Genomic DNA, 26705 nt, shown 5'->3' with positions numbered 1-26705 from the left:
CCTTTTTGTTTGACTTTTCTGCCACCCAGTAGGGCTACAAGAGAGGCCCACAGGGTTAGCTTCTGTTCTTGGGACTAAGTGCTGGAACTGAATTCTGAGGTTAAGGAGCAGACCCTTTCCCCCACTGTGAGAGGTGACCAAATTCTCCCTTTCAGATCGCATAGCAGGGGTGAGTTATACTCTTGACATACATGAGCTCTCAATGAACCTTTAAAAGATTCGAGAGGGCTCGCTTTGCAGACGGGGAAACTGAGGTCCAGAGAGGCTAAGACTGGCCTGAGGTCACTGGATGGAGCCAAGCAAAGGCTAGAGCTCAGATCTCTAGGCCCCTTCCCCACTTCTTTCCGTGCCCTGTCTTGCTGGCATGGGTTTCCCACCAGATTCACAAAAGCCTAGATTCTTTCCTTTGTTTGAGACTAGGTCTAAATCCATTTCCCTGGAATCGCAAAGCATATCAAAGGAGCCGCTTAGCCTAGGGAACATTCCTTTTCCCTGTCGCTGGCGCCGCCTAGTGGACTTGTGGCAAATTCTAAACAGCCGAGCTGCAATCCCAAACCTGGACTAAAGATTCCTCTGGACCAAGTTTACACCAGCGGGGTGGGATGCAAAGCTAGACTGCGCGAGCTTTGCACAAGTCTCCTACCTTGCCTCCTCCCAACTCCGTTTTCCTATCCCCCTCCTTTTCCTGGCCCCCTTTCGGCGTGTCGGTTTCCTTCACCCTACATATACATCTCCCGATCAAAGTGCTCTCAAGTCATTGGGCAAAGAGAGGCTGAGTCTTGGGGGCGGAGGGCAGAACGAATCCAGACTTTATTGTCAGGGACAGGGAAAAGAGGAGGGCCAGGGTGGGGGGCCAGGGTTGCTACATTGTCAAGCAGAAGGAGTTGATGGGGAGGGAAGGCCTGTTGTGGCCATCTCCCTCCCGGGTTGGAGGCTGGAAGGGCTGACAATACAGAAACCACAGAGGGGTGGGGGTGTCACGCCCCCGCCCGAGTTGTGCAGTGGAGGGGACAGCCGTGAGGTCTTGGAGCTGGGATGGGGGAGGCTACAGACTCGGCAAATCCTGCGGAGGGGGAGGGGGCGGGGGCGAGGCTTCTATTGCTTTTTGCTCACAGTTTTGCGGAAGGCGAGGCGGGGGTGGGCTTGGACTGGACACCCCTTGCCCCCCTCGGTACCCCTTGGGCGATGGGTGCTGGTGAAAAGAATGGAACCCGAACTGGGGAGGAAGAAGGCTAGGGAAGGGTCTATGGAGGCATCTCCTTGGTCCCACCCAAGTGCCAGAGATGCCACCAAGTGCTGCCCCTTGCGTTGGGCCCGGCTAGCCCTGGGGCTGGGGCATGGTGCGGGGCGGGCACAGTGAGGTTGCCGGCGGTAAAACCAAAGTGCTTATGAGGGACCCAGGATCCCGCTTGCCCCCCTCCCCCTGCGGAGGACGGGCATGTTCACGGAAGCGCTTCAGTTTGGGGTAGGGGGCCGGAGTCCCAGAGTCCGCTTATTGCCAAGAAATCCATTTCTGCCCCTCGGGCCCCGACCATGGCTTGTGAACCCCGTTTTGTGCTAGGTTTGGGGGGGAAGGGCTGGATGGACATGGCTTTTGGGAGGGGGGGTGTCTCCAAGGGGGCTCGGGGTGAGACGGCCCCCCCTTTTCTAGGGGAGAGGGAAGGGCAGGGGGCGGGGTTCCCTGAGATCTGGGGTGTTCCCCCCCTTCTGAAGCCCCCCTCCCCCACTACCCTCCCCTTTCCTGGAACCCCGTACCTCGGGGTGGGGGGGAAGGAGAGATCATTCAGGGAGCGCCGGGAGGGGCGGGCTGGGAGCCCGGAGGCCTCGGTCCCGGCTGGAGGTGGGGGGTTGAATGGGAGGGGACAGGGGTTGAGGTCAGTAGGGGGAGAAGAGGATGGGTCCGTGCGCAGTTCGGATGGGTCCCGGGGCCGGGTGGAGCAGGGGGTGGGTGATCGGCGGTCCCTGCAGAAGAGGTGCAGCCGGAGCTGGACGCAGAGACAGCGGGGAGCCTGCTGCCGCTGCCATCACCGCAGCCACCGCCAGGGGGCTCGGGAGCAGGCCTCCGGCTAGGGATTTGGGCAGCTCCTTGGAGAAAGTCAGCGTGCCCTGAAGCCAGAGAGTGCAGGGAGGTCAGGCGGCGGTCCGTAAACCCCACCTCTCCTGGGGCCCCGCCCGCGTCCCTCTTTCCAACCCGCCGGGATCCCTCCTCGGTCGAGTTCCCCAGCGCCCTGGCCTCACCGCCAGCTCCCCGGCGCCCCTCGGTTTCTTGTGACGGCTCAGTAGTGGGTTGGGCTTCCCGGCCACGCCGTCTCGGTGCCGCCGGCTGGAGATGTGCTGAGGAAGCGATTGGGTGGTGGGTTGCGAGCCCCCAGAAGAAAGCAACCGCCACGGGGCAGGGCCACCTCGCTGACAGCCCAATTTCTGGGCCCATTCCCTTTTTTAGCACAGGGGTAGGAGCCCGAAGAAGGGGCCTCATGCAAGCTCTTGGTTCTCCTGACCCCTCAGCGGGTGGAGCTTCCCAGAATTCCTGGGGAGGGCCTCAGACTCACCTGTTTCAGTTGGACCTCCGAATTGACCTTGACATTGCAGATCTCACAGTGGAAGGTTCGGTCTTGGGCAGGAGCCTCTGGTTCCCCGGGGGTGGGAGGCCCCAGCCTAGGGTAAGCTTTGATGGGCCCCAGCCCACTTCGGGCCTCCAGAATTGTCTTGTGCTTAGTACCTGGATCCCGCAGAGGGCAGGAGGTAAGGGGTAGAGGAACAATTTCCAGGCCTACTAGACCTTAAATACCCACATTCCCAGTGACAATATTGGGAAGGATATACAAGTGTGGGGTTTTTCTGAGCCCCTTGGGTTCTTCCTAAACTCAAGGTGGGACAGAGGAGAATCAATGTGAAAAAAGTAAGGTGGAGGGGGAGCTGAGGCAACAGGGGGCTAAGGACAGAGGGAGATGGCTGGGGAAGGAGACAGCCTCCTAGGTCTCGGAGGCTCCAGGGATGTTGGAAGCCAGGGACTCAGGATCTAGGAGGCAGGAGGGGCAAAGGACTGGAGAATGTGATTGGGGACAGTCCATACCTTTGTTATGTGCCTCAAGCTGGGACAGGGAGTTCACAGCCACCTTGCACAGAGCACAGTAGAGCAGCCGTTTGGCTTTCTCCTCCTCTTCCTTGCTGCCCCCAGGCAGGGGAGCTGAGGCTGAAGCCCCCCCTTCACCTTTGATTACACCCCGGCCAGTTTCTGGAACACTTGGGGGGGATGGGGAGCCAGGCTGTTTCTCTGGGGATCCTGGGGCTGGACCCAGTCCATTTTCCGTGGAAACTGTTGGGATAAAACATGGGTCACCCAGATAGTTCCTGGAGAACATTCTTCATGTGGATACCTAACCCCATTTCCTGGAGGGCAAGGGCCCAGGAGTCCCCACCCTGTGACAACATGCATGTTGTCATGCATGGGTCGGAGCCAGATGTGGTTCAGTTGCCACAGGCTGGGTGTGAGACTCCAGTGCCTGGCTTGTTCTCCATGAGCTAGGAATGGCTAGGGGGGTCTGGCCCCACCAGCCTACCTTGAGGGTAAAGCTGGAATTCTGCCCAGCCAGAGGGTGAGGCATAGAATAAGGATTCATCCCCCAGTGGCCTGCTAGCTGTTGGAAGGGGCAGAACCAGGATGAGGGAGGGCCAGGAGAGAAGGATGCAGGCATGGCAAAGGGAAACAGAAAGAGCAGAACCAGAGAGGGAAGAAACAGGGATGCAGGCTGCTCTATAATTCATGGCTCAATTAAAGATGCACAGGCCCCAGGCCTCAGCACTGTGTTCTGGCCTCTGTACAGGGGAAACTCTAGCGCTCCCATTCTCGCTCCAACAGACGATCCAGTTTCCGGGTCAAGAGGAGGACTGCAGTGGGGGTAGGGAGCTGTTGGGAAGGGAACTCCTGAACCCTGCAGATGTCCATTTGTTTGTCCATCCTATGATTCTTCCGCTTATTTCTCTTACTCATTTCTGACATCCTCCACCTTCATCCCAATCCAGACAGCACATCCACTCCCAGTCTGGATAGGACTTCATGGTTTATGAAAGCAGGACAGGCATAGTTATCTTGCTCTGTATCCTCAGAAAGTATACGACTAAATGAAGTAATATGTGTCAGGTACCTAGAACAGTGCTGTGCAAGAAATGTTAACTAGTCAGATATGGTGGTGCCGGCCTGTAATCCCAGCAACTCAGAAGGTTTAAAAGTTCAAGGCCAGCCTCTGCAACTTAGTGAGGCACACAGGAACTTAGCAAGAACCTATCTTAAAATAAAAAGCAAAAAAGGGCTCCATTCCCAGTACCACACACAAAAAGAAAAGAAATGTTATCTCCTACCACCACTACTACCACCAACGTCCCGCATTTTACAGAGATGTTAAACTGAACCAACATGATCAGGCTAGGAAGCAGGCAGAGCACAGTTAGGACTCAGGCCCGCCCTTCTATCTGTGGACGCCCGAGGGTGGTTCCCAGTGTGTGTGTGGTGAGAGTGGGGGCGTGGGTGGTGCACAGGCTTGTTTCTCATTCTTCTTAGAGTGAGGCAGGAAGGGCAGGCCAGGATAGGAGGAAATAGGGACAAGGGGGATGTTACATCTCTCTGGAGCTGGCCATGATTGTCACTGGATGTGGTAATCTTAGGATGGGGTGGCTCATATCTTCCTGTCTCTATATTCCCTCTTCCCAGTCTTTTGAAGTGTGGTTGAGGATGGCCACTGGCCATGAGGGAAAAAGAACTTCGGAGCTGGTTTTTGTAAACCTAGAAATGACATCAAAGATCTTAAAAGTCTCACTCTTATTCGCCAGAAAAGAAAACTGGCCCAGAAAAGTTCAAAGGTCTACTAGAGATCATCTAGGGAGTTCCTTGGTTTCTCGGGTTTAGTCTTCTCTGAGGAGAGTCCCAGCAGGGCAGGCACTCAGCCATCCCAATTCCCTCGCCCAGCACGAAGGGACCTCTCTCTGGATTGGATGGTTCCCTTTTTCTTGGGGAGGTTTGCCAGGTGGCCTCACCCTAGCCCCTCTCTGAGTCACTGAGCAGAGAGGACAGACAGTGGGGACTCTGTTGAGAGGAGCTGGGGCAGGGGGTGGGGGTGACAGGATGGAAATTTTACATCACTATGCTTGGCTCCAGGACCCACCTTGAGTGGGAGTGGGGGTGGGGAGGGAGGGAGAGAGGGAGAGAGAAGCAGAGGAAAGTTCTGGAAATGGGGAGAGAACAGAGAAGACAGATTAGTTGAAGGATGTGGGGGATTCAGACACACCTGGGCGGGGGGCTATGCCTTCCCCATTTGGGGGGGTGCTTCCTGGTGGAGCTGGGTCTCCAGGTTCCCGGATGCCAGGCTCTCTGCCTCGGGTCTTGGCAGCCTCGATGCCTTTGACTCTTCGGGCGTGGCGGTTACCCTTGTAGTGTGCCTCAGCCTGACTCTTTAGGGATGGAAGAAAAAAATGGAATCTGAGATCACCACTTTTCATCGTCTGATCTCCCCACAGGGCTCCTCTGCTCCTAAGGTGGCCTCAGCGTGCTGCAATGAATCTCCCTGCATGCTGAGATGTACAGCCCCATGCTGATCAGTCTGCTGGTTCATGAACCTTGGGCAAACACCTAAAGTGTGAGTCTCTAGGAATCTGTGGGAGAATTCTACACTGGAAGGGACCTAAAATGTAGTCAGTTGGCATCCTTTAGACCCTAGGCCTATGTCCTGCATCCTGTGCCCCCAGGATTCTGCCCTTGATTGTTTTACCCTCAGACTGGGTGTCGCAGGAGCTCTGATGCCTGGGTTCTATCCTGATGACTCCCCCTAGGTCTCATTTTCCATGACTCCTCTACGGACACCCTAGAGGACCCTGGCCTTAAGCCCAGCTCTGGAGACAGAAGACAGCAGTAGAGACAGCTGTCAAAACAGAGCCACTGGATGGGGGAGGGAAAGGGAGGGCAAAGAGAGGGAAGAGCTATTTGCTATTGGCTCCCCACCCCTCCAATCTTGTTCCCTTCACCAGTGAGCAGAGAAAGGGTTGGTAGAAAGGATGCCTGGGGACCAAGCTAAATAGAGACCTAATGCTGGGTTGATCTTGGCTCCACCTACCCACCTCCTGCCCCTACTCTCCGCTCCCATTTGTACCCCTGCTAAGAATGTACAATCCTGGAGGCCCAAGGTCACTTAGACAGGGGTAGAAATAAAAGGTGTAGATAGGCAGGAAGGAACACTGGCAGCCCAGGGGAAGGGCAGTGGTGTGCAAGGCCCATGGCATGGGGTTTGTGCATGTGTATGTTTGTGTACTGGGTAGAGAAATAGAACATGCTTTTATTTCTCTACTCAGCAGAATGAGGCCCTGCTGTTTTTCTCCAAAAGCTCTCAGCACATGTACACCATGAAGTTCCCTCTAGACCCAAAAAGGAGTCCCAGTGAGTCTCAGAGGGAGGAGATCTGGATGGCTGGACACTTGGGTTTGGGGTGGCTTTTCTCCATGGGGAAAGTCCCATGGGAGGCATGTAGGGGCCAGACTTGATGTGTGATTTGGAGGGAAAAGGGTAGAAATGGGGTGGAGAGAAGAGGAAACCAAGGGATTAGAGGGAAGTGAGTGGGCCCAGGGAGGAGCCTAGCAGAGGCCAAAGAGGACACAGGCTCTGCAGGGGAACCAATGACCTAACTCAGCCCTGCACCCGAGAACTAGAGGGCCAAAGGCCACACTCCCATCCAGATACTTGTGTTCTAATACCTCAGTCCCTGAGGGAGGGAGGAAGGGGTCAGCCTCAGAGGATGGGTCTATTTCATATCAAAATACAAAGTGACCTCTTATTCCCCTGAAGTGCCTCCTAGTAGCTCTCACCTCTCCCACAGTGTCCCCACTCCCTGTTCTTCCCCTAATATCCCCTTAATCTTTGCCCCTCACGCAGAGTTCCCAGTCTCTACCTTCCCTCAAGGTCCCCTGGCTGCCCCCTCCCCCACCATGGGTGGGACAAGCAGCTGGGCTTCTTACCTGAGAATTGAAGCGGATTTGACAGACATTACAGGAAATGACGGGCCGCTTGGTCTTGAGCAAGGGTCCCCCAAAAGTGTGGGAGAGCACAGCCTTCTGCACAGGGTCCATCTGTGGAGGCAGGCTAGGGTGAGCCAGGAACCTAGCATAAGTCCATCCTCCCCCAACTGGCAGCGGCTGGGTTAAACCAAGGTCCCAGAGCTTTTTCAGACTCTAAGCTCAGTTCCCTGATTCTTCTAGCCCAATCTTCATAGCACTGGAAGGGACCTGATCCAGGCATTGGACCAATGCGTCTATTTCACAAAAAAGTAGAAGTGGTTTGCCCAAGGTCACATCATGAGTTAATATCTGAGCTGGAACTTGATCCTGGATTCTTGCCTTGGTTCATCATGCCATGAAGGTCCAACTCTGTCATCTTGACCTGTCTCCTACAGCTAGAGAATCTGCCAGAGGCCTGCTGACATGAGGGCCCAAGGAACTCTAGACCTTTGGGCCTTCCACTGAAGCTTTTGAACCATTTTGGTCCCCTTCTGGTGTAAGACTTTCTGTCAAGCCCAGCCTCTGGTTCCAGGAGACAGGTATTCCTCTCTTCCCATTTCTGGGACCCAGTTTGCCCTTAACACTTTTTCTCTGGACTTTAAAAAAATTTTTTGGTATCGGGATTGAACCTAGGGGTATTTAGTCACTGAGTCACACCCCCAGCCCTTTTACCTTTTATCTATTTTTTTTTTTAAATTTAAAATCAGGGTCTTGCTGCATTGCTTAGGGCCTTGCTAAGTTGCTGAGGCTGGCTTTGAACTCATGATCCTCATGCCTCAGCCTCTGGACCTGCCACAATTACAGGTGTGTGCCACTGTGCCTGGCTCTCTGGACCTTTTAAAGGCAGCACCTTCTAGAGAAAGTAAAAGAATCAGAAGAACCAGGCATGATGGCATACTCCTGTATCCCAGTGGCTTGGGAGGCTGAGGCAGGAGAAATTGCAAGTTCAAAGCCAGCCTCAGCAACTTAGCAAGACCCTATCTCAAAATAAAATATATATTTTTAAAAAAGGATCGGGGGGTGGTCTCAGTGGTTAAGCACCCCTGGGGGTTCAATCCTTGGTACAAAAAATAAACAAACAAATAAATCAGAAGGGAATAGGTGGCTCTAGCAAATAATGGGGAATAAGAGGGGGACTGGACAGCTGGACAAGCCTAAGGCAGCCCAGTGATCTTCTGAACCTTCTCTCCCTGATCACAGGGCTTCTGAGACAGGGCTGTGGGCTGGGCAGGATTAGGGCCATCTCTGCCTCCACCCTGGGTCAGCAGATGTCTTTGCAGTCTCCTGCCAAGAGTTCACATGAGGAGGGAAGAGGATGAGAGTTCCTCTGAGGCCTTTTACTATCAGGGGATAAAGCCAGGGCCTAGAGGCATGAAAACTGTCTTCCTGAACAGCCCTCCTCCCCTTGGCCCACAGGCGGCCAGGGAGACTGACTGGAATGCAGTTGAGTCTGTGGAGGATTGGGTGATGGCTAAGACCTCTCATAAGAACAGACCAAATGAGGGGTGAAACCTTATCTTCCAGGTGGAAGTAAGAAAGACACAATTGCTGGGGAATTGGGGATCCTTAGTTCCTTGGTTGAATCTCTGCTGGTGCCCAGGTTTTAGGGTTCCCAATGAGACACTGTGAGAGAGGGATCATGAAGCAGGGGCAAGTCTGGAAGCCCAGATATCTGGACTTCCTTGACTACCCTGCAGGAGTCTCACCGGCTGGTTAGGGTTAATATCAGGAAAGGGGCTTTCAGCATCCCTTGTGAAATGGGCGGCAGCCTCACCTACTCTGCCTCGTTTTGGCAATGGTGGATGCAAGCATCAAGACTGGATTCAGATAAGTGTCTGACAAGCATCAACCTCTTGACTGACCCTGGGCTGGAAGCAGCCCCTCTCAATGCTGTCTTTTCATCATCTCCCATCAGCTTTCTGGAAGCCCCAGTTATGTTCAAGGAAAAGTCAAACAGGGGAGGAATGGATGTGTGTGTGTGTGTGCGCGCGTGTGTGTGCGTGCACGTGCGAGGCAGGCTGTGATCAATCTGTTCATGGGTGGAGTGTGAATGAGTGTCATGTACTGTGTGTACATCTTTTATGTATCAACAGTTCTGTGTTGGGGGCTTTGCTGACACCACGAATGGTCAGGTTGTGTAATCTTCAGCTGTGTGTTTATCTGTGTAAATATATGATGTGTTTGGCAGAAAGAAAGACAGACCAAGTTGGAGACAGGCTTTAATCACAAAGGGGAGACAGACTGCTGCTCTCAGCTCCCAATCTCCAGGTCTAAGTCATTCCTATCCAGAGACCCCCCCACAACTCTGCCCCAGGATTCTCCTAAACCCTGGGCTTCCTCGCATGCTGGGTGGGGAATGGGAATTCATCCCAGACAGAAACCCAATCTGGGCCAGGAAACCTAAGTAGAATGAAAACAGTAGGGAGAGAGGAATGGGATGCAGAGGGGAGGGCAGAGTCTCCTGGTTCTGTCTCTGCCCCACCCTATTGCCCCAGCCTGTTCCCATGTGGGGATAAGGACCCAGGACCCTGAGGATGAGATGTGGACTGATCATCCAAACCTCCACCCCTAAGAATCCTGGCCCCACCTGGGTCCCTCTTCCAGGGTGAGAAAGTGACTCTTGCACAGACTTTTCTACAGGTTAAAGTCCAGAAACACCAACTGGGGGCATGGAGGGTAGCACTGGAGTCAGGCAGGCCTTTCCCATCTTTTCTTCCATGAACAAAGGAGACACCAAGTTGAAGGTGAGGACTCGTGGGCCCAATCCTGGTGCAGGTGGAATGTGAGCCACTGAAGTACTGCTCTGGGCCAAGGTCAGGAGGCCCTGGTGACCTAGATGAAGGATCCCTGGGGAGAAGTGGAGGCCAGCATCTCCCAGAGCCCATCTCACTCCACACCCTCTTCTATGGGATGTTGGCCTACACACTGTCTGGACAAGTCCACCAAACAGTCCCCGCCCATGTGCCCTCCAACAGCAGATGTGAAGGGGAACAGCTTTCTGAAGCTGGGGCAAAATGAATCAGGAAGGGCAATGGGGATAGAAGGGAGGAAACCAGATCATGATGGGGAAGCTCTGATTATATTTCCTTCCATTCCCCTTTATGTGTTGGAACCTTCTGTCCCTTGTTTGACCACCCCACTTCCCCACCCCTCAAAATGAGGTGACAAACCACAAGGGAAAGGGAGTGGAATCTCAAGGGTGGGAAAACCTGAGGAACAGGAAGGATTGACATGGGGAAGATAAAAAGAGCAGGTGGAAGCTGGTGGGGAAGGGGCGCTGGGCCAGGGCTGGTGAAGAGGGAGCTGAAAAGTGAGGTAATTTGAGGGTAGGTGTAGGACCTGCGGGGAAGTCTGACGATCTGAGGGACTCCAGGACCTGGGGACCAGAGGTTAGGGTATCCGGTATGGTGGCATAGTCTGGGGGCACCAGCCGGGATCCTGAGGCTGGTTAAGGCCGCGCCGGTGTGGGGGATGGGCCGGACAACCGGAGGACCGGGCGCAGGGAGAGGTGGCCAGCCCCGCAGGGGCGGGCGGGGATGGGGTGGGGGGGCGCTGCGGCAGCGCGGAGCCCGAGAGAGAGGAGGGGCCGGGTGGCTTACCCTGCGGGACCCTGGGGGCCGCGGCTCCATGGCCCGGGTGGCGGACCCGGGCGGGGGGCCGAGCCTGGCCGGCCGGGCAGGCCGGGGACGCGGCGCTGGTTGCCCGGGCGGCTCGGGGCTGTGAGGCCGGGCGGGTCGGGAGTCTGGGAGGCGGCGCCGGCCGGCTCTGGAGCCCGCCCCAGAGGCGGGGCCGAGGGCGGGGGCGGGGACAGGGAACTGGAGAGGAGTGGAGGGGGCTAGACCGAAAAGACTAGAGGGGATGTCCAAGTGCCGCCGCTGCTTCCCGGAAAGACCCTCTCCGGGCTAGGGGCCACTTGGCCCAGCGGCGTAGGCAAGGAACAGATGACCTAAGGGGCCTCCACTGGTGTTCCTTTTTGGGTCCAATGTTCCCACCAATCCTATGGTCGACTCTGTCTAGCTCGGACATTTGTCCTTTCTTTCACCCCTTCCGCCCTGATCCTCGCTCCTTTGCTGACAGCATTTCTTTCGAGTCCGCAGACGACCCATTCCCAGTTCCCTCTGCACACAGTCCCTGTGCTGCACCTTTTACAAGCCTCTTCCCCCGCAGGGGTGGGAAATCCAGCCCAGGTACCAGGTGTCAGGCACTGCTCTCAGAGATTCCTTCCAATGATGGAGCTGGGCGGGGGCTGCCTCTGGACAGAAGCGACCTCAGATTGGGGAACACATCCCTAACCTCTTCTCACCCCTCCCCTCACCCGACTCCGGCCAGCGCACCAGGTTCTCTAAGCTTAAACCACGCTTCGTGCACTTACTGCCCTCTGGCGGTCGAGTGGGGACAGTACTGGGGCGTGAGCGGCAGGAAGGTAAAGCAGCCCACTCCCCTGGACACCTGGTTCTCTGGACAGGGCTTGGGATTCTACTATCTCATCTCTGGGTCTCATCCCCTCACACATCCCCTAAGGCAAAGACATGACGGAACCAGGGATCTGGATCCAGTGAGGGGTTGCCTTTGGGAGACAGTGAGGGACGTCCAAGGGCAGAGGGAAGCAGTGGAGTAAGTGGGAGGAGAAAGGGGAAACAGCAATGCAGGGAGGGGTCTGATGGGTAGAAACTATCCAGTAGGAAAGAGAGCTGGAGGTACCAGTCCACAGACCGCCAGAGGTGCCATGAGCAATAATATAACCTCCAGCAGCACCTAATGTTGATTGAGCCCTTGGAATGTGGCTGCTCTGAACTGAACTCTTTGCATGGATTATCTAATTTAATCATCACAACCACTATCTGAAGTAAGTACTATTATTATCTTCATTTTATAGACGAAGGAACTGAGGTTTAGAGAGGTTAAATAATTTGCCCAAGGTCATAAGCTAGTAAGTGGCTGAACTGGGATTTGAATTTAAACCTGGGCAGCTTGACTCCAAAGCCATGTACTTAACTGCTGCACAGTACTTCCAAAGGCCTGTCTGCAGCTTTTCTGCAGTCCTCATTCCCCTGCAGAATTTGACACTATTGATGCAGCCCGACACTCTCTCCCTTGGCTTTTCCAACTCTACAGGAACATATTTCCTCTCCCGCCCCCTCCAGTGGCTCCTCTGTTTCCTTTACTGAGCCTCCTCAGGTTCCCATTGCCTAATTCTGCTTATTCTTCAAGGCTGAGTCCCTGACTATCTTTCCTTTCTCTTTCTGCTCTTCCCTTAAATCAAATAATAGCAATAACATAATAATCATAGCAGCTGATACTGATTGAGCACTTACTTTGTGCTAGGCATTATGATTATATAATACAATTGTTATAACTTTGTGAATTAGTACTATTACTATCCCATTCTATAGATGATAAAATTGAGTTTCAAGATGGTTAAATGTCTGGTCTAAGGGCACACAGCCAGTACAGTGGAACATCAATTCACATCCTGATAGTCATGTGCCAAAGATGATGATGTTCAACACCCTGCTGCACTCTCAAGCGTATTTTTGCTCATGCCCTTAATTCTCTACCTACCTATCTATCTATTTACCTATTTATTTATTAATAAATAGTGGTGATGGGAATTGAATCCAGGGCCTCATGCATCCTAGGCAAGTGGTGTCCATTGAGCTACACTCCCTTGCTGAGCTACACTTCCAGATCCCGTGACTTTTTCTTTTTTTCTTTTTCTTTTTTTGTTTTTGGTACTAGGGATTGAACCTGGGGTCCCCAGCCCTTTTTATTTCTTAATTTTGAGACAGGGTCTCAGTAAGTTGCTGAAAGTCTCATTAAGTTGCTCAGGCTGGCCTTGAACCTGCCTCAGTCTCCAGAGTTGCTGGGATGACAGGTGTGCAGCCCCACACCAGGCGTCCGTGGTTTTAAACAGCTCCACTAGAAGCAGTAGAGAGAGGAACCCTGTGGAACTCAGAAACCTGGGCTATTTATTTATTTATTTATATTTATTTATTTTTAAACAGAGAACTCTTTTTTTTTTAACATTTATTTTGTAGTTGTGGATGGACACAGTCCCTTATTTTATTTTTATAGGATGGTGAGGATTGAACCCAATGCCTCATGCATGCTAGGCAAGCACTCTATCTCTGAGGCACAACCCCAGGCCCAGAATTAGATAGCTTTGCAACCTTAGACAAGTCACTTAACCTCTCTGAGTCCATATTTTCTTACCAATAAAATAGGGATATGACACTCCTAAAATCCCAACTACGTGGGAGTCTGAGGCAGAAGGATCTTGAATTCAAACCCATTCTGGGCAGATCAGTGAGATCCTGGTCTCAAAACAACATAAAAAAGCAAATAACTTTTAAAAATGGAGACAATAATGGGCTGCTGAGACATGAGGGTAAATGAACATCAGGTATTCAGATAGGGGGAAGTATCCCCCACACCTTCTGATCCAGTTATACGCAACAAATGGTATTTTCTTAAGGGTTCTTTTCCAGTCCTTGTTCATGTGATTTGCTTCAATCTGGAACATTGTCTAAGGCCACTTTTTAAATCCTACTACTAATTCTTCAAAACCTAAATTATGGGCTGGGCACAGTGGCACATGCCTTTAATCCCAGTGGCTTGGGAGGCTGAAGAAGGAGGATCGAGAGTTCAAAGCCAGCCTTAGGAAAAGGGAGGCACTAAGCAATTCAGTGAGACCCTGTCTCTAAATAAAATTCAAATAGGGCTGGGGATGTAGCTCAGGGGTTGAGTGTACCTGTTTTCAATCACTGGTACCAAAACACAACAAAACAAAACAAACCTAAGTCATATTACCCACTCCTTCTAGGTTAAGCCTCTTCCTGCTTAACTTTGGTTGGTCCCTTAGGTACTTCCATATCCAGCAAGTCTTGTTTGACACTGCCTTGGACTCCCATGCAAGCTAAAAGCCTCTGACACAGCTCCTCAACACCACAGGGTAACTGTTAACTTGTTATTATTCCTACTAAACTGTGAGGTCCCTAAGGGGGAGGACTGAGTCCTGCATCCCTGACCCCAGGCACAGTGCCCAGCACATGATATATGCTCAAAAATTTTTTTCTTTGGTTAAATTGAATTTTTGTTAGTGTTTCTGTCACAATATTCATAATCTTCTCTCTGTTCTACTGTGTACATATCTTTTTTCTTCTGAATATAAGGTCCTTTAAGAGAGGACTGTCTCATATTTACCTCTCCTGTCTGCATTGTACATAGAACTGCTTATAGTCAATGCTCAATTTTTTCATGTAAAATAAGAATAATAACAACAGCTGCCCAAAAGGGTGCTATAAAGGTTAAAGGTTAAGATATGAAAAGCAGGGCTGGGGATGTGGCTCAAGCGGTAGCGCACTCGCCTGGCATGCGTGCGGCCCGGGTTCGATCCTCAGCACCACATACCAACAAAGATGTTGTGTCCGCCGAGAACTAAAAAATGAATATTAAAAATTCTCTCTCTCTCTCTCTCTCTCTCTCTCTCTCTCTCTCTCTCTTCTCTCACTCTCTCTTTAAAAAAAAAGATATGAAAAGCAATCAAATGTATGATATGTCAAGATTGTTGTATTGTCATGAGCAACTAATAAAAAATAAATAAATAAATTATACTAAAAAAAAGATATGAAAAGCACTTGTAGACATTAAAATGCAATGTGAATGTTGGGTTGGGTTTTTTTGGAGTCTTTGGAGAGTGGCTATGGAATAATGATAATTCTATTTGGAGTTAGATGTTATGGATTCAAACTATATCTTGGACACATATTGTGTCAACTTATATAAATTACTGAACCCTGGCTGGATGTGATATATGCCTGTAATCCCAGCAATTTGGGAAGCTGAGGCAGGAGGATCCCAAGTTCAAAGCCAGCCTCAGAAACTTAGCAAGACCTAGACTCAAAAAAAACAAAAACAAAAAAACGGGCTGGGGATTTGGCTCAGTGGCTAAGCGCCCTGGGTTCAATCTCCAATACAGGAAAAAAAAATTACTAAATTCTGCAGAACCTCAATTTTTGTTGTCCCATTTGTGAAACAGGAATATTAATGTCTACCTTGTGGGGTGGTTGTGAAGATGAAAAGGAGTTAGATATAGAAATCCTGCATCCTCCATCCAATATGTGTTTGTGGTCAAGTGTGCTTTCAGGGTGAATGATGTGGGTTGAGTAAGCCTGATTCCCCCCAACCTTTAGCTTCATCCCTCTCTCCAGGCCTCAAGTTCTAGTTGACTGCGGCAGTTGACTATTGCAGAGGCTGCAGTTCACACTTGCAATCCTCCTGCCTCAGCCTCCGGAGTTGCTGAGATTATAGGCACGCAGTACCACAACCAAATCTTGGACCTTTTTGGTTCAGTGTTCTCTGGGATCTCTCTCAGCATGTCCCAAAGAGTTCAGCACTCTCCACCCAGACAGCTTCCTCCTCCAACCCTGCCTGTGTCCTGTAACTTCTTCCTCCCAGTCACATAGGCCTGGACCTTGGAGTCATCCTTGACTCATCCTTTCTCTTCTCCCCCACCCCTGAATACCAGTTGGTCACCAGGCCTGTCAGTATGTTCTTGGAAACACCTCACCCTTCCCCCTTCCTCTTCCTCACCCTGCTGCTGCCACTGGCCCAGACTGACTTCCCTCCAGGCCCACATTGCTGGGGCACCCTCCTGACGGGCCACCCTCCTCCAGTCTTTGCTCCCTTCCAGCTCCACTTCCGACTGGCCCAGTCACTTTCCTCCAAGACTGCTCTTAGCAAGTCATTCTCCTGCTCAAGAATGGACAGTGGCTCCCTATTTCATGTTGTAGTAAGCAGACAACTTCACCAACCGTCCAAGCCCTTCCTACTGATACTATCTACCCAGCTAGGGGCTCTAGAGAACTAGAACTTAAGCAGGCATGCTTGTCTTCCTGTTTATCCCCTCCTTCTGGATCCAGCATGTACACCCTGCCACCTCCTCACTGTCACTACCCCAACTTGGGTCTCATTACTTCTCTGGATGGTCTGCCAAACACGGAGGACTAAGATCATTCAAACAAAACACTCCATGTGTTGGTCGATAGCAAGATCTCAGTAAATATTAACTATTATTATTGTGGTTAATACTGTACCAGAGAGCTGACAATACTTGTAATTGACTAGAAGTGAGGAAGATTAAGTTATAAGAAGAGAGAAAGAATTAAACACAGGAGAAGCAGAGGGCAGGGCTGGGGAAGGAGGGTGGGGAAGGTGGCGGCTGCTACTCACAGTGCTGTAGTTGAAGAGGCCCAGGGTGGGAGCCGGCTCCAGAGGGAAGGGCAGTATCTGTTTGAGGTCCAGTGGAGGCTGCATGATGGGGGGCTGCCGCAGCAGAGGGAGGGGCCCTGCCCGGCTCAGGCTGCCTGGAGGGCAGAGAAAACATTCTGTAGGGTAGGAAGATTGAAGCTTGGGAACCCCGCCCAAGCCTGGCAGTCCCACTCCCTAGCTGATCCCCCCCACTCAGAAGTGTGACCCCCAGTGCGTGCACACATGTGAGCAGTGTAGACACACTTCCCCTGCTGGCTCCGGAGCACTGGAGCAGGTCCTCCACTGTGGGCCTTCCCTTCTGGGTGGTTTTCGCTTCCCCCTTCTCTATCCTCCCTCCCCCAAAGACCTGTGGGTACTTTACAGACCCAGGAAAGCCTAGTCCTTCTTTGCAGGCTGCCTGCTGGACCCACAGGGACTCTGAGCCCCAAGTCCCTGGCCTCTCCTTTCTTCCCTGGCATTCATTGCCTTCTCCCTGGATATTCAAAGGTTTGTTATCATCCCAGGAAGGACGGAGTGAACTGGGTGATTCATGCCACTCACTGCCCAAGGGGACCATGAAGCCAAGATCTGGGGGAGGGGCTGCAGAATCTTTCAGGTTCCCTGGAGTTATGATTTTGTTCCAATCATGACCCTTAATTAACTGCTGACCTCTCTGGGGGCAGGTAGCCAGTGGGTGGCAAATGCTCTGGGAAGTGGATGGCCTGAGCCACCCTCTGAGGCCCCTCTCCAACCCTCCTCAGTCCTCCCAGACCCTTTGTCTCACCAGGAGTGCTCCGCTCCAGCTCTGCAGGAACAGCCACCACCCGGCCTCTGACCCCAAGGGGAAATGAAAGTGCAGGCCTGCTCTCCAACTGCCCTCCCCTGAAACCTTCTTCTCCCCACTAAGTCAGAGGAGGAACTCTACCAGCTTCCAAAGGGAGCCCTGAGCGCAGGGGCACCCAGGACCCTCTGAGTTTCCTCTGGCCCAGCTGCCTTCTGCGACCCCACAGTCCCCCCAGCTGCGGAGCTCTGGCTGCCCTCCACTACTCCAGCCACCCCCTGCCAGCAACAGGGGTTCCCAGGAACAAAGCCCTGCTTGCTTTGCCCCGTCCTCCCTTGACCTTCCTAGGGCAGGGGATCCCCAGGATCCTCTCCCATTCCCTCCATAGAGACTTCCCTCTTTCATACCTTCAGTTTCTGGTGCCCGCTGCCCCCAGGCAGTGGCCTGGCCCTGGCCCCCCAGGGGCCTGGGCCTGACAATGTCCCCTTCCCTTGGTTCTGCCCTCTGCCCCCTCCCTTGCCATCCCCCTCCCCCAGCCCAGTCAGTAGAATCAGCCAATCAGAGTCCTGGAAAAGTGGGGCAGAGGGGAGGGCGGGGGAGCAGGGATTAGGGGAATCTGAGGCGAGAGAGAGGGGGTGGGGAGGGCTCAGGCACAGCTGGGGGCAGGGAGCTGGTCCAGAAAGGTCTGGAGGGGGTCTCTCTCTTCTACCCAGTGCCAGGACTGGGTGACCAGGGTGCCTCAGGCAGGGAAGGCTCAAGGCTGCTGGGAGTTTGGGCTCACAAATTCTAGGGCCTGGAGGAGAGACTAGGATGCTTGGCTTTGGCCCTTAAACTGCTGGGGGTCTGTATGTCTTGTGTCCATTTCCTCCTCTGACACCTTCAGGGTTGGGATGGGGTGGGCAAAGACAACCAGCAAGTGAGAGAAAATGGTAGCATGGCAGAGCAGGAATAAGTAACTGAGGAAGAGGACAGAGACACTGCGAGAGAAGAGGGTCGAGAACCATGGAGATGGAAGAGAGTGAGATGCGATAGAGAACAGACACTGCTGAGAAGCGGGCGCAGAGCTGGAGGTTAGGGTGGGAGGACCAAAAGGCAGAGGACGGAGAGTGGGAGAAAGATAAAGAGAAGAGAGTGAACAGAGAGACTAACAGCTTGGCCATCTCCCCTTCCCGATCTGTCCCCTCATGGCCTCTCCCCATAGGCCCCACCCGCCTCTCTGCCTGACACCCAAGGCCAGGGCAGCCTTAACGAGCCTCAGGAATGGTGACAGAAACCTGAGTGCTCCCAGAGTCCCCAGCATCCCGCCCCCACCCCAGCAGCTGGTTTGGGGCTGGCACTTGACCTGCTGGAGCACCAGGGACTACAGAGTGGCTCTCCACCCTCTAACCTCCCACTCCTCACACCCGTCTTAGAGGATAGAGCTGAGTTCCAGAAAAAGCCGCAGGGAAAAAAAAAAATCCGAGGAGCCACTATGTGCCAGGCAATGAATTCTGAGTATTATCACTTTAATCTCGGAGGTGACCGGGGCTTTGAGGTGGCAAGGATTCTATGAAGGAGCTGATAATATGTTTTTCCACTTGACATGTGAGGAAACCAGGACTGAGAGTAGTTAAAAAACTTGGCTGATGTCACACAGCCTGTAAGTACCAGGGCTGAGATTCAAATTGAGATCTGTCGCGCTCTATAGCAAGTTCTTTCTCTGCTACATCACTCCCAAAGGGCTCTAATTTAACTCTGAAGCAGAGATGTGAGCACAGGCTTCCATCTGGTTGAAGGATAGGATGGGGAGAGCAAGTTCCATGCATTTCCTGGGGTTGGAGTCCTCATTTCAACTCCAGAGGGGGATAAAACAAAACAAAACAAAACAGGTACAGCCACTCAGTTCCCTGTGGCCAGTAGCTCATCTTTTCCACTGGTGTGAACCTTAGGGTGGGGGGAATGTGAGAGAGGGGTGAAATAAGAGTGGAGTAAGGGAAGGACTAGAGTGGGCAACTGGAGATTCATTTTCTCCTTTCCAGATTCCTGTGTCCTCTGCTCCACTCTGAAATCTGAGGTGTGGAGAGGGGCAGATGGCAGCTTATGGGTTCGGTGGGCAGAAACAGACTTCTTGGTTTCATGTAGCTCAAGCCTCAGGCTCTTCCCTCCCCCTCCTTTTTCTTGTACTAGGCATTGAACCCAGAGGTGCTTTAGCACTGGGCCACATCCCCAGCCTGTTTTTCAAAAATATTTTGAGACAGGGTCTTGCTAAATTGCTTAGGGCCTTGCTAAAGTTGCTGAGGCAGGCTTTGAACCTGCAATCCTACTGCCTCAGCCTCCCAAGTCACTGAGATTATAGGTGTGCCTCACCACACCTGGCTCCCTCCTCCCCATTTTCTGAGAATAACAATAGGTGCCACTTTTTGAGGGCTTACTATATGCCGGGCACTTTACATACATGGTCTTCCAGTGCGTGATCCCTGTGCACTAGCTGGGTGGCTAGCTGGTTTCTCTGGTTCTCTCAGTCTTATTTCTCATCTGTGAAACGAGAACAGTACCTGCCTCACAGAGCTGATGAGAGGATTGAACAAATCCATGTCAAGTGCTGGCGTGTCACAATGAGAGCTCAATAAATGTTTGCTGAATAAATGAATTCTCATCTTACAGATGATGACAGCTGGCTCAGAGAGGGAGTTATCTGACCAAGGTCACACAGCTATTAGGGGATTTGAACACTCCTGGCTTTTAAGCACTACACTTTTTCTGGGGGAAGGAAAGGGAAAAAGACAAGACTATAGGAAGGGCCAGGTGATCAGGAACTGAGGTAAAAAATTTGGGCTTTTGGGCTGGGGATGTGACTCAAGCGGTAGTGCGCTCGCCTGGCATGCATGCGGCCCAGGTTCGATCCTCAGCACCACCTACAAACAAAGATGTTGTGTCCGCCAATAACTAAAAAGAAATAAATATTTAAAAAAAAATTTGGGCTTTTGTCATTGGGCTAGGCGAGGGCTTCAGGCAGGTTTGGAGGAGAGAAGAAGAGTAAACTGGAGTGTGTACAAGTGAAGCACCCATGTTAGGCAGGGCAGGGAGGAGCTGGGGCCTGGCTGGGGCAGGCTCCTCCAGAGAGCAGCTCATTAGAGTAATTACCTCCTGCAGACGGAACCCCACCCAGCTCCATAGGGAATTGCTACATGCTTTATTAAAGACAGTTCCCAGTGCATTTTAGAGGGCCCAGCTCACAGCCCCTCAGATAGTGGACATCTGCCCATTTCCATACCCTGCTTAGCTGTGGGCACTTTGATCTTGCTCTGGATTCCCTGCCAACACTAACCCACCACCAAGCTGCATCTGGCTCCTCCATCCCACTCAGGCCTGGTCTCTTCCTCCTTCTCTTCCCCAGAAGTTCTGGCCAAGTTAGGAGGCCTAGCTCCTTGGCTTTCAGGTGGAGCTCCGGCCTCAGGCCCTGGTGGAAAGAATGGGAGCGCCTGCTGTGAGCTGGCTCAGGGTGTGGCAAAGCCTGAGTAGGCACAGGAGCTAGGAGAGGTGCTGGGCAGGGCTGGGAGTAGTGCTGCTGGTCTGAAGGGTAGGCCAGCTGAGACTAAGTTCAGAGAGAGGCACTGGGGTTAAGGTTGCAAGTGGTTAGGGCTCAAGGTGGCAAAAATCACAGGGTCAGCGCTGGATTAGAATGGGAATTAGATTCTGTGGCCAAAGGGAGGAATTGAGATATCATCTCTCCATCTCTGTTTCCTTTTAGGCCTTTTGGCCTCTCTTCCTTCCCCAGAAATGCCTAAATCAGGGTGGGGAGTGGGTGGAAATCCTTGAGCTCCTGGGTCTTATCTTCTTGACCAAGTCCAATGTATCTGTCCCCTTCTGCCCCATCCTGGCAGGAGGCAGGTTGAGAGCTGGAAAGGCTTTGAAGTCAAAGATGAAAGAGACAAGGGGATGATTATGAACAACTACTCAAAACATCATCCCTAATAACCCCAGGGTGGGTGTGGGCGGGAGCAGGGCTTAAAGGGAGGAGGAGATTGGGAAGGGAAGAGCGGGGAAGCAGACCTCTGGGAAATCTGACTGGAAGAGGCCTTCTCTTTAAGTCCCGCCATTCACTGCACCAGGGACTCCATTGGAAAGGATGATGCAGAAAGGCTTGGAACTAGGAAGCTGAGCCCAGAACCACCTTAAACCTGGGACTCCAACTCTAGATCTTGAGCAGGCTGGGCGGGGACATCTTAGGGCCCCTCCAGGGCCACCTAGCACATGGACTCAGTGGTTCATTCTAAATGAGGCATTTAGAGCTGAATACCTTAGTATGGGTCCTGAGACCGGGACCTGAGCCTGGCAGCTTCCCCCACCCACCTCCTTCCTCAGAGAGGGCTAAGGCAGGGGCTGGGGTGTAGCCCAGTGGTAGAGCTTGTGTTTATATATGCATACATAAGGCTCTGGATCTATCCTCTGCACCAATAAATAAATAAATAAAAATAAAATAAAAATTTTAAAAAAGACTGAGGTTTGAGGGTCCTGGCACACTTCCCACCCCTTGGTAGCCTTGGCACAAGGAAGGAGTTAATTACAGCTTGAAGGCAGAGTGCAGAGATGGCACAGGGTGGAGGACCGTGCAGCCTGTGCAAAGGGGGTCTGAGTATAAAGTGTGTTGGGGGTGTCCCCCTAGAGGATGGGGGTGGTATTCAAAGAGGGCTGTGGAATATCTTCCCCTACTAGAATACTCTTGGGGAAGAGGCAGGGAAGAAGTCATTCATGCCTTGCTTCTCTCATTCACTTGATAGATAGGATGGAGTGCCAGGTGGAGGGGAGTGAGACATGAAGTGGTGAGACAGGCCACACAGGAGGAGGAGAGAAGGAAGGTGGATGGGCCTCTGCTAGTGAAGTCAATAGAGTAAGGAGAGATCAATTGAAAGAAGAAAAGACAAGCAGAAAAATAGCAGAGGGTCTCAGGAGAAGGATGAGAGTAGGAGCCAGTCAAGCCCTCTGGGCATCAGCATAGATCCAGGTGTCCTCAGTTCAGGGAGGGAGACCACAGGTGTCTGGGCTTGGTGGGGGGCTGCCACTACAAACAGGGCACAGGAACCGGCCTAGCCAGGGTGGAGGGCAGAGGTCAGAGTAGGTCTGTGCACTACTGTGGCGGCAGGGCCCAGGGCAGGGGCCTGGAGCTGGAGCTGATGCGGAGTCCAGAGCACAGCTAGGCCCTCTCCTCCCCCATCCCTGGGGCTCCCTTCCCAATGTAGGTCATGAGGATGGGGTGGCTGTGGCTGACGGGCTGTCAGAGCCCAGCGGGAGTTCCCCTCCCCCAGTCTTACTTTCCCCATCACCCCTCCCTCTCCTGGTGCCCCCGGCCCAAGGCAGGGGTGGAGGGGAAGAAGGAAGACGGGAAGGAAGGGCCCAGGCAGCCAGAGCAGGGAGAGAGAGGGGCAGGTCCCGGCGTGTTGGGGCAGGATGGCTGCGGAGACAGGATCTAAGCCGCAGGAGCCCTGGGATGGACAGTTTCCCACCCCCTCTTTTCCCCAGCCCCCTTATCTTCAGCCCTCAGGTTCCCACCTCCCACCACACTCACCTCGAAGCTACACCCACCATCTTCTCCCCCCGCCCCCCACTTCCTCCTTTCCCTCTTATCCTGGGCCCAGAAGGATGTCGGAGTGTCAAAGCAAAGGGTGGGGGGAAGCGCTGAAGGGGACGGGTCCGAACCTTTCCCCCAACTCCACCAGGCCAGGACCAGCCCCCTCCCCCAGCCTCTCGTAGACTGTCATATAATATTCATGAGCCTCATGAATACGCAATGCTCTCATTATGGGGCGGGGGTCTCACTCCGTTCTGCCTCCCCCCTTGCTGCTCCCTAGACCACCGGGAGAAGCGGCAGCTTAGCGAGGGGAGGAAGGGACCCCAGATGTGGAGCCAGATGAAGGGGGAGGGGGAGCCGGTCGCTGACTGGCGGCCGCAGTCACCGCGGTGCCGGGAGGTGGAGGGGGGTGACCCACTGAGAGGGACCCAGGAGCCTGGAGACTGGAGTCGCAGAGCCCACTCACCGAGGATCATGCTGGGACCCAGGCGCCCGGGGTTCCGCGTCGCTCTGTCCCGGGGGCCGTTCTGGCCGGGCTGGGGGTACGGGGGGAGGAGTCGGGGGAGGAGCAGAGGCCGGCCGAGGCGGAGCGGGGGCGGGGCCCGCAGCAGGTGAAGACGGGAGGAGGGGGGACCCGGCACCCCGGGCTCCGCGAGGGGGCGTCCTGGCCCCTCCCGCTTCCTCCCGACCTTCTACTAGCTGCCCCTGGTCTCTGGGCTTCACCGTGTCACTGCAGCCGGGGTTGGGGGAACGAGACGCCCCGAAGACCGTGAGGTGACGGAGGAGGCTGAAAACTGAGAGGCCTGGGTCTGAGGGCGGGAAGTCTAGTTCTGGGCTGTTGTCGGGCAGGCTGCTGGAGTGCTCTGGGGAGGGATGGAGCCCCGGATTGGGGGCCACATGATGAGCTGGGAGGGGGTTGGAGGGAGGTGCTTCGGGAATGTTTGGGTCTTAGTTTGTTTTTCTTTTCTTTCTTTTCCTTTTCTTTCTTTCTTTTCTTTTTTTTTCTTTTTTTTTTTTTAAAAAAACTAGGGCTTGAACCCAGGGGCGCTCTACCACTAAGTTACTTCCCCAGCCTTTTTTATTTTATTTTTTTTATTTTGAGATATGGTCTCCCTAAGTTGCTTAGGGCCTCGCTAAGATGCTGAGGCTGGCCTGGAACTTGCGAACTCCTACCTTAGCCTCCCCCGTCGCTGCGATTACAGGCCAGGCGAGGGCCACTGCAATCCACCAATTTGTTTTTCTAATTTAGGAGCAGAATGCCTGGGGGCTGGGTGAATTTGGGGGTTGAAGATGGATTTGAGTTGATCCCTGCCTGGGGATCGTAATGCATGGGTCTTTTAAAGAAATTTTGGGGGAAGAGACTGCAATCAATTCTCTTGAGGATGTAGAAATTCTCTTGAGGATGTAGAAATAGAAGGTTGTAGCTGATATCATTAGCATAACTGGAAGATGACAGAAAATCCAGAACTGAGATGCAACTTTGTAGAGATGACCTGGATTGGCTTGGGGAGGAAGAGGGTGTACGATTCAGGGAGAGCTTCTATGAAGAGCACGGTGAGGTGAGGGGAGAATGGAAAGAAGGACAGATATTGAGTTGGGGAGAGTGTCAGTTGGAAGGGGGCACACAGGACACTTGTTTGTATTCTAAGGCCAACAAGGGGCCGGGGAACCCTGGGACCCCAGCACAAGGCTGAAGCCTGGGAGTCTGCTGAGGTGTCTGGGACCCCAGCACAAGGCTGGAGTCTGGGAGTCTGCTGAGGTGTCTGGGGAGGATGCAGCTGCTACAGCCTGGACCTGTCCATACCTGCCTGGAGAGGGAGGGTGCCAGGCAGATTTCCCAGAATGCCAAGCAGCCAGCTTCAGGCCAACCCCAGCCAGAGGGAAAGGGGGTGTACTTGGGAACAGGAACATGTGGGATTTAGGGAGGGTGGAAACAGGGAGAAAGAGGTCAGTGGAAGGGGTGGTGGGATTAGGATCTCATAACTGTTTAGGAGGGGGAAGGAGGACTGGCATTCCTGGGTTCTGGAGGCAAGTTAGAGTTGGATAACCAAATAAGATGCAAGAAGTTTGGGTTCCTAATTCTGAGCACCAGCAATCTTTTGCCACATTAACTTGGTTTGAAGAAAAGATCTGTTTTTGCATCTGTCAAGGTGCTCTAGCTCAAGGGCAACAGAATGCTGGGGGTGCCAAAGCCTTGGTATTGTTTTGACCAAGAGGTTCAAAGATCTTGGGACTGTGACCTGGCTGTCCACGATTGGCCTTGGGGGAGGATATGAAGTCTCTATGTCTCTCAGAGGAGGTCCTCTTATGGTATGTGTGTGTGTGTTACCAGGAAATTGAACCCAGGGTTGCTCTACCATGAGCTGTATCCCCAGCCCTTTTACTTTTTAAGACAGGATTCTACTAAATTGACCAGGCTAACCTTGAACTTGAGATCTTTTTGCTTCAGTCTTCTCAGTTGAATTGCTGGCATTACAGGTGTGTCCTCTTGCTCTGGGTCTGAACTGCCACCATAGGGTTCTACCCCAGTGTCATAAACCCTCTTTTCTTAGACCCTTACTCTCCTCTTCCTGTGTTGTCTCTCTTGGGTGGACTCTAAGACTAAAAAGGGCCAGCGCTAGGCATGGATGACCTGTGATAGAGCCCCCTTTGCCCTTAGTCCTTGTTCATCTTTTCAGGGACTCTGAGAAGAGGGTTTGCTTATCTTACTATGGGGAGGCAGCTGGCTGGAGGGCGGGGTGACCTTGCAGGCAGCTGGGGGTGGGGAGTGTGGGGTGAATTCATTATTGATGAGCCCTGCACCCCAGGCTACTAATGAGCCCAGGCCGGCTGCTCTAATTGATGTCAAGAAACTTGAGACCCCCAGATCATCTTCCCGCCTGCCAGCTGCCTCTTCTGAGCCCCCTCCCCCTCCACACGCCCCCAGCTGCTCTGTTCACTTCCTTCCCTCCTCTTTTCCATCTCCACCAGCACAGACAAGGATAGGGCTCGGGCCTTCTAGCCCCCCACCTTCGTGTTCCTATGGATGGTTCAAGTCTCAAGGTGGGAGGCACTTGCTCTGCAGGGCTACATGATTTGGGAGCGGAAACAGCCCAGAGTGTTTCAGCCTGGGGATAGAGAAGCTGGTTCTGGATTACATCTGTTTCATTTTTGAGCCCAAGGAATTCTTTCCTTGAATTGTGCATCCATGGGACAGATCTCTCCACTCTCTCAAGAGCACAGGTACCACGCACTGAAAACCCAGACCCCAGCCCAACGCTCACAGCCCATTTCCCTCTTCATAACAGTGGAAGAAATTTCAGATCTGGCCCCTAGCATTTGGCTGCTGTGATCCCCCACCTCCATCCTCCCAAGAAGGGGAACTCCTCTTGATGATGCAGTATGGGATTTCCTTCCTCAAGAATTTCTGGTGCCTTGTGCTATGGCTGACATCCTTTAAAATGCTGGGTGATTCTTTGTCTAATCTTATCTCTTCCTCCCCATCAGCGTCTCTTCATTTATGGGCTCTGGGAAGACATTCCTGAGGTATGGAATTCTAAAATGACACAGGCTGGAGTGTGATCCAGGCATGGTGTCCCAGAAGGATTTTGAGGTGATGCAGGCCCTGCTAGGCAAGAGCCTGAGTTAACAAGAACAGCCCTGGTGATGGGGGAAGAGAGAGGTGGATCTCATTCCCCTCTCTTCCCCAAATTCCCTTAAATCTGTGGTTTTGCTGCCCTCTGCTGGCAAAACTATGGTCTACTAAGACGTGGACATCTGCCTCCCACAACCCCAGTCCTCTCCCTCCTCCACAGCACATCAGAAGCGGTTTGATGAGAAAAGAGGAGCCTGAGAGGCTCCCCCACTGTGCCCGATTTCTCTTGAAGACCCCAATCCTATAATATATTGGGTAAGAATTCGAGTAGTCACAGTCTGACAAGGCTGGGTTTGACTTTGCTCTGTGTGACCTTGGGCAAGTTACATAAACTCTCTGGGCTTCAGTTTCTTTTTGTGTGTTAATAGCTTTCTTCCAATTTAGTTCTCTGGATTTCCCCTCCCATTTCATTACTGATTTAAGGGAAGACCAGGTGAGTCTTCTGCACTATCTCC

At 52.8% G+C, this 26705-nt stretch overlaps 1 protein-coding gene across 6 annotated transcripts; it reads right to left on the bottom strand.

Moving 5' to 3' along the window:
• Positions 1-792: 792 nt before the first annotated feature.
• Znf385a (zinc finger protein 385A) lies at positions 793-23204 on the bottom strand. Of its 6 annotated transcripts, none has more exons than XM_021726231.3 (8): positions 23083-23204; positions 16270-16403; positions 7000-7110; positions 5283-5445; positions 3074-3316; positions 2550-2719; positions 2239-2334; positions 793-2106 (listed from the first exon to the last, which is right to left on the bottom strand). In XM_021726231.3, exons 1-8 carry the CDS (start codon positions 23090-23092, stop codon positions 1876-1878), a joined length of 1158 nt encoding a protein of 385 aa, XP_021581906.1. In that variant the 5' UTR covers positions 23093-23204; the 3' UTR covers positions 793-1875. The 6 variants fall into 6 exon arrangements, with proteins under 6 accessions (XP_021581906.1, XP_013213978.1, XP_077909505.1 ...); XM_013358524.4 differs by lacking the exon at positions 23083-23204 and adding an exon at positions 17476-17589; XM_078053379.1 differs by lacking the exon at positions 23083-23204 and adding an exon at positions 17213-17438.
• Positions 23205-26705: the final 3501 nt, after the last annotated feature.

The sequence above is a fragment of the Ictidomys tridecemlineatus genome, chromosome 6 (assembly GCF_052094955.1).
Source record: "Ictidomys tridecemlineatus isolate mIctTri1 chromosome 6, mIctTri1.hap1, whole genome shotgun sequence".
NCBI classification, from domain to species: domain Eukaryota; kingdom Metazoa; phylum Chordata; class Mammalia; order Rodentia; family Sciuridae; genus Ictidomys; species Ictidomys tridecemlineatus.
Note: the sequence above shows the minus strand (reverse complement) of the source record. Positions and strands in the feature narration are given on the sequence as shown.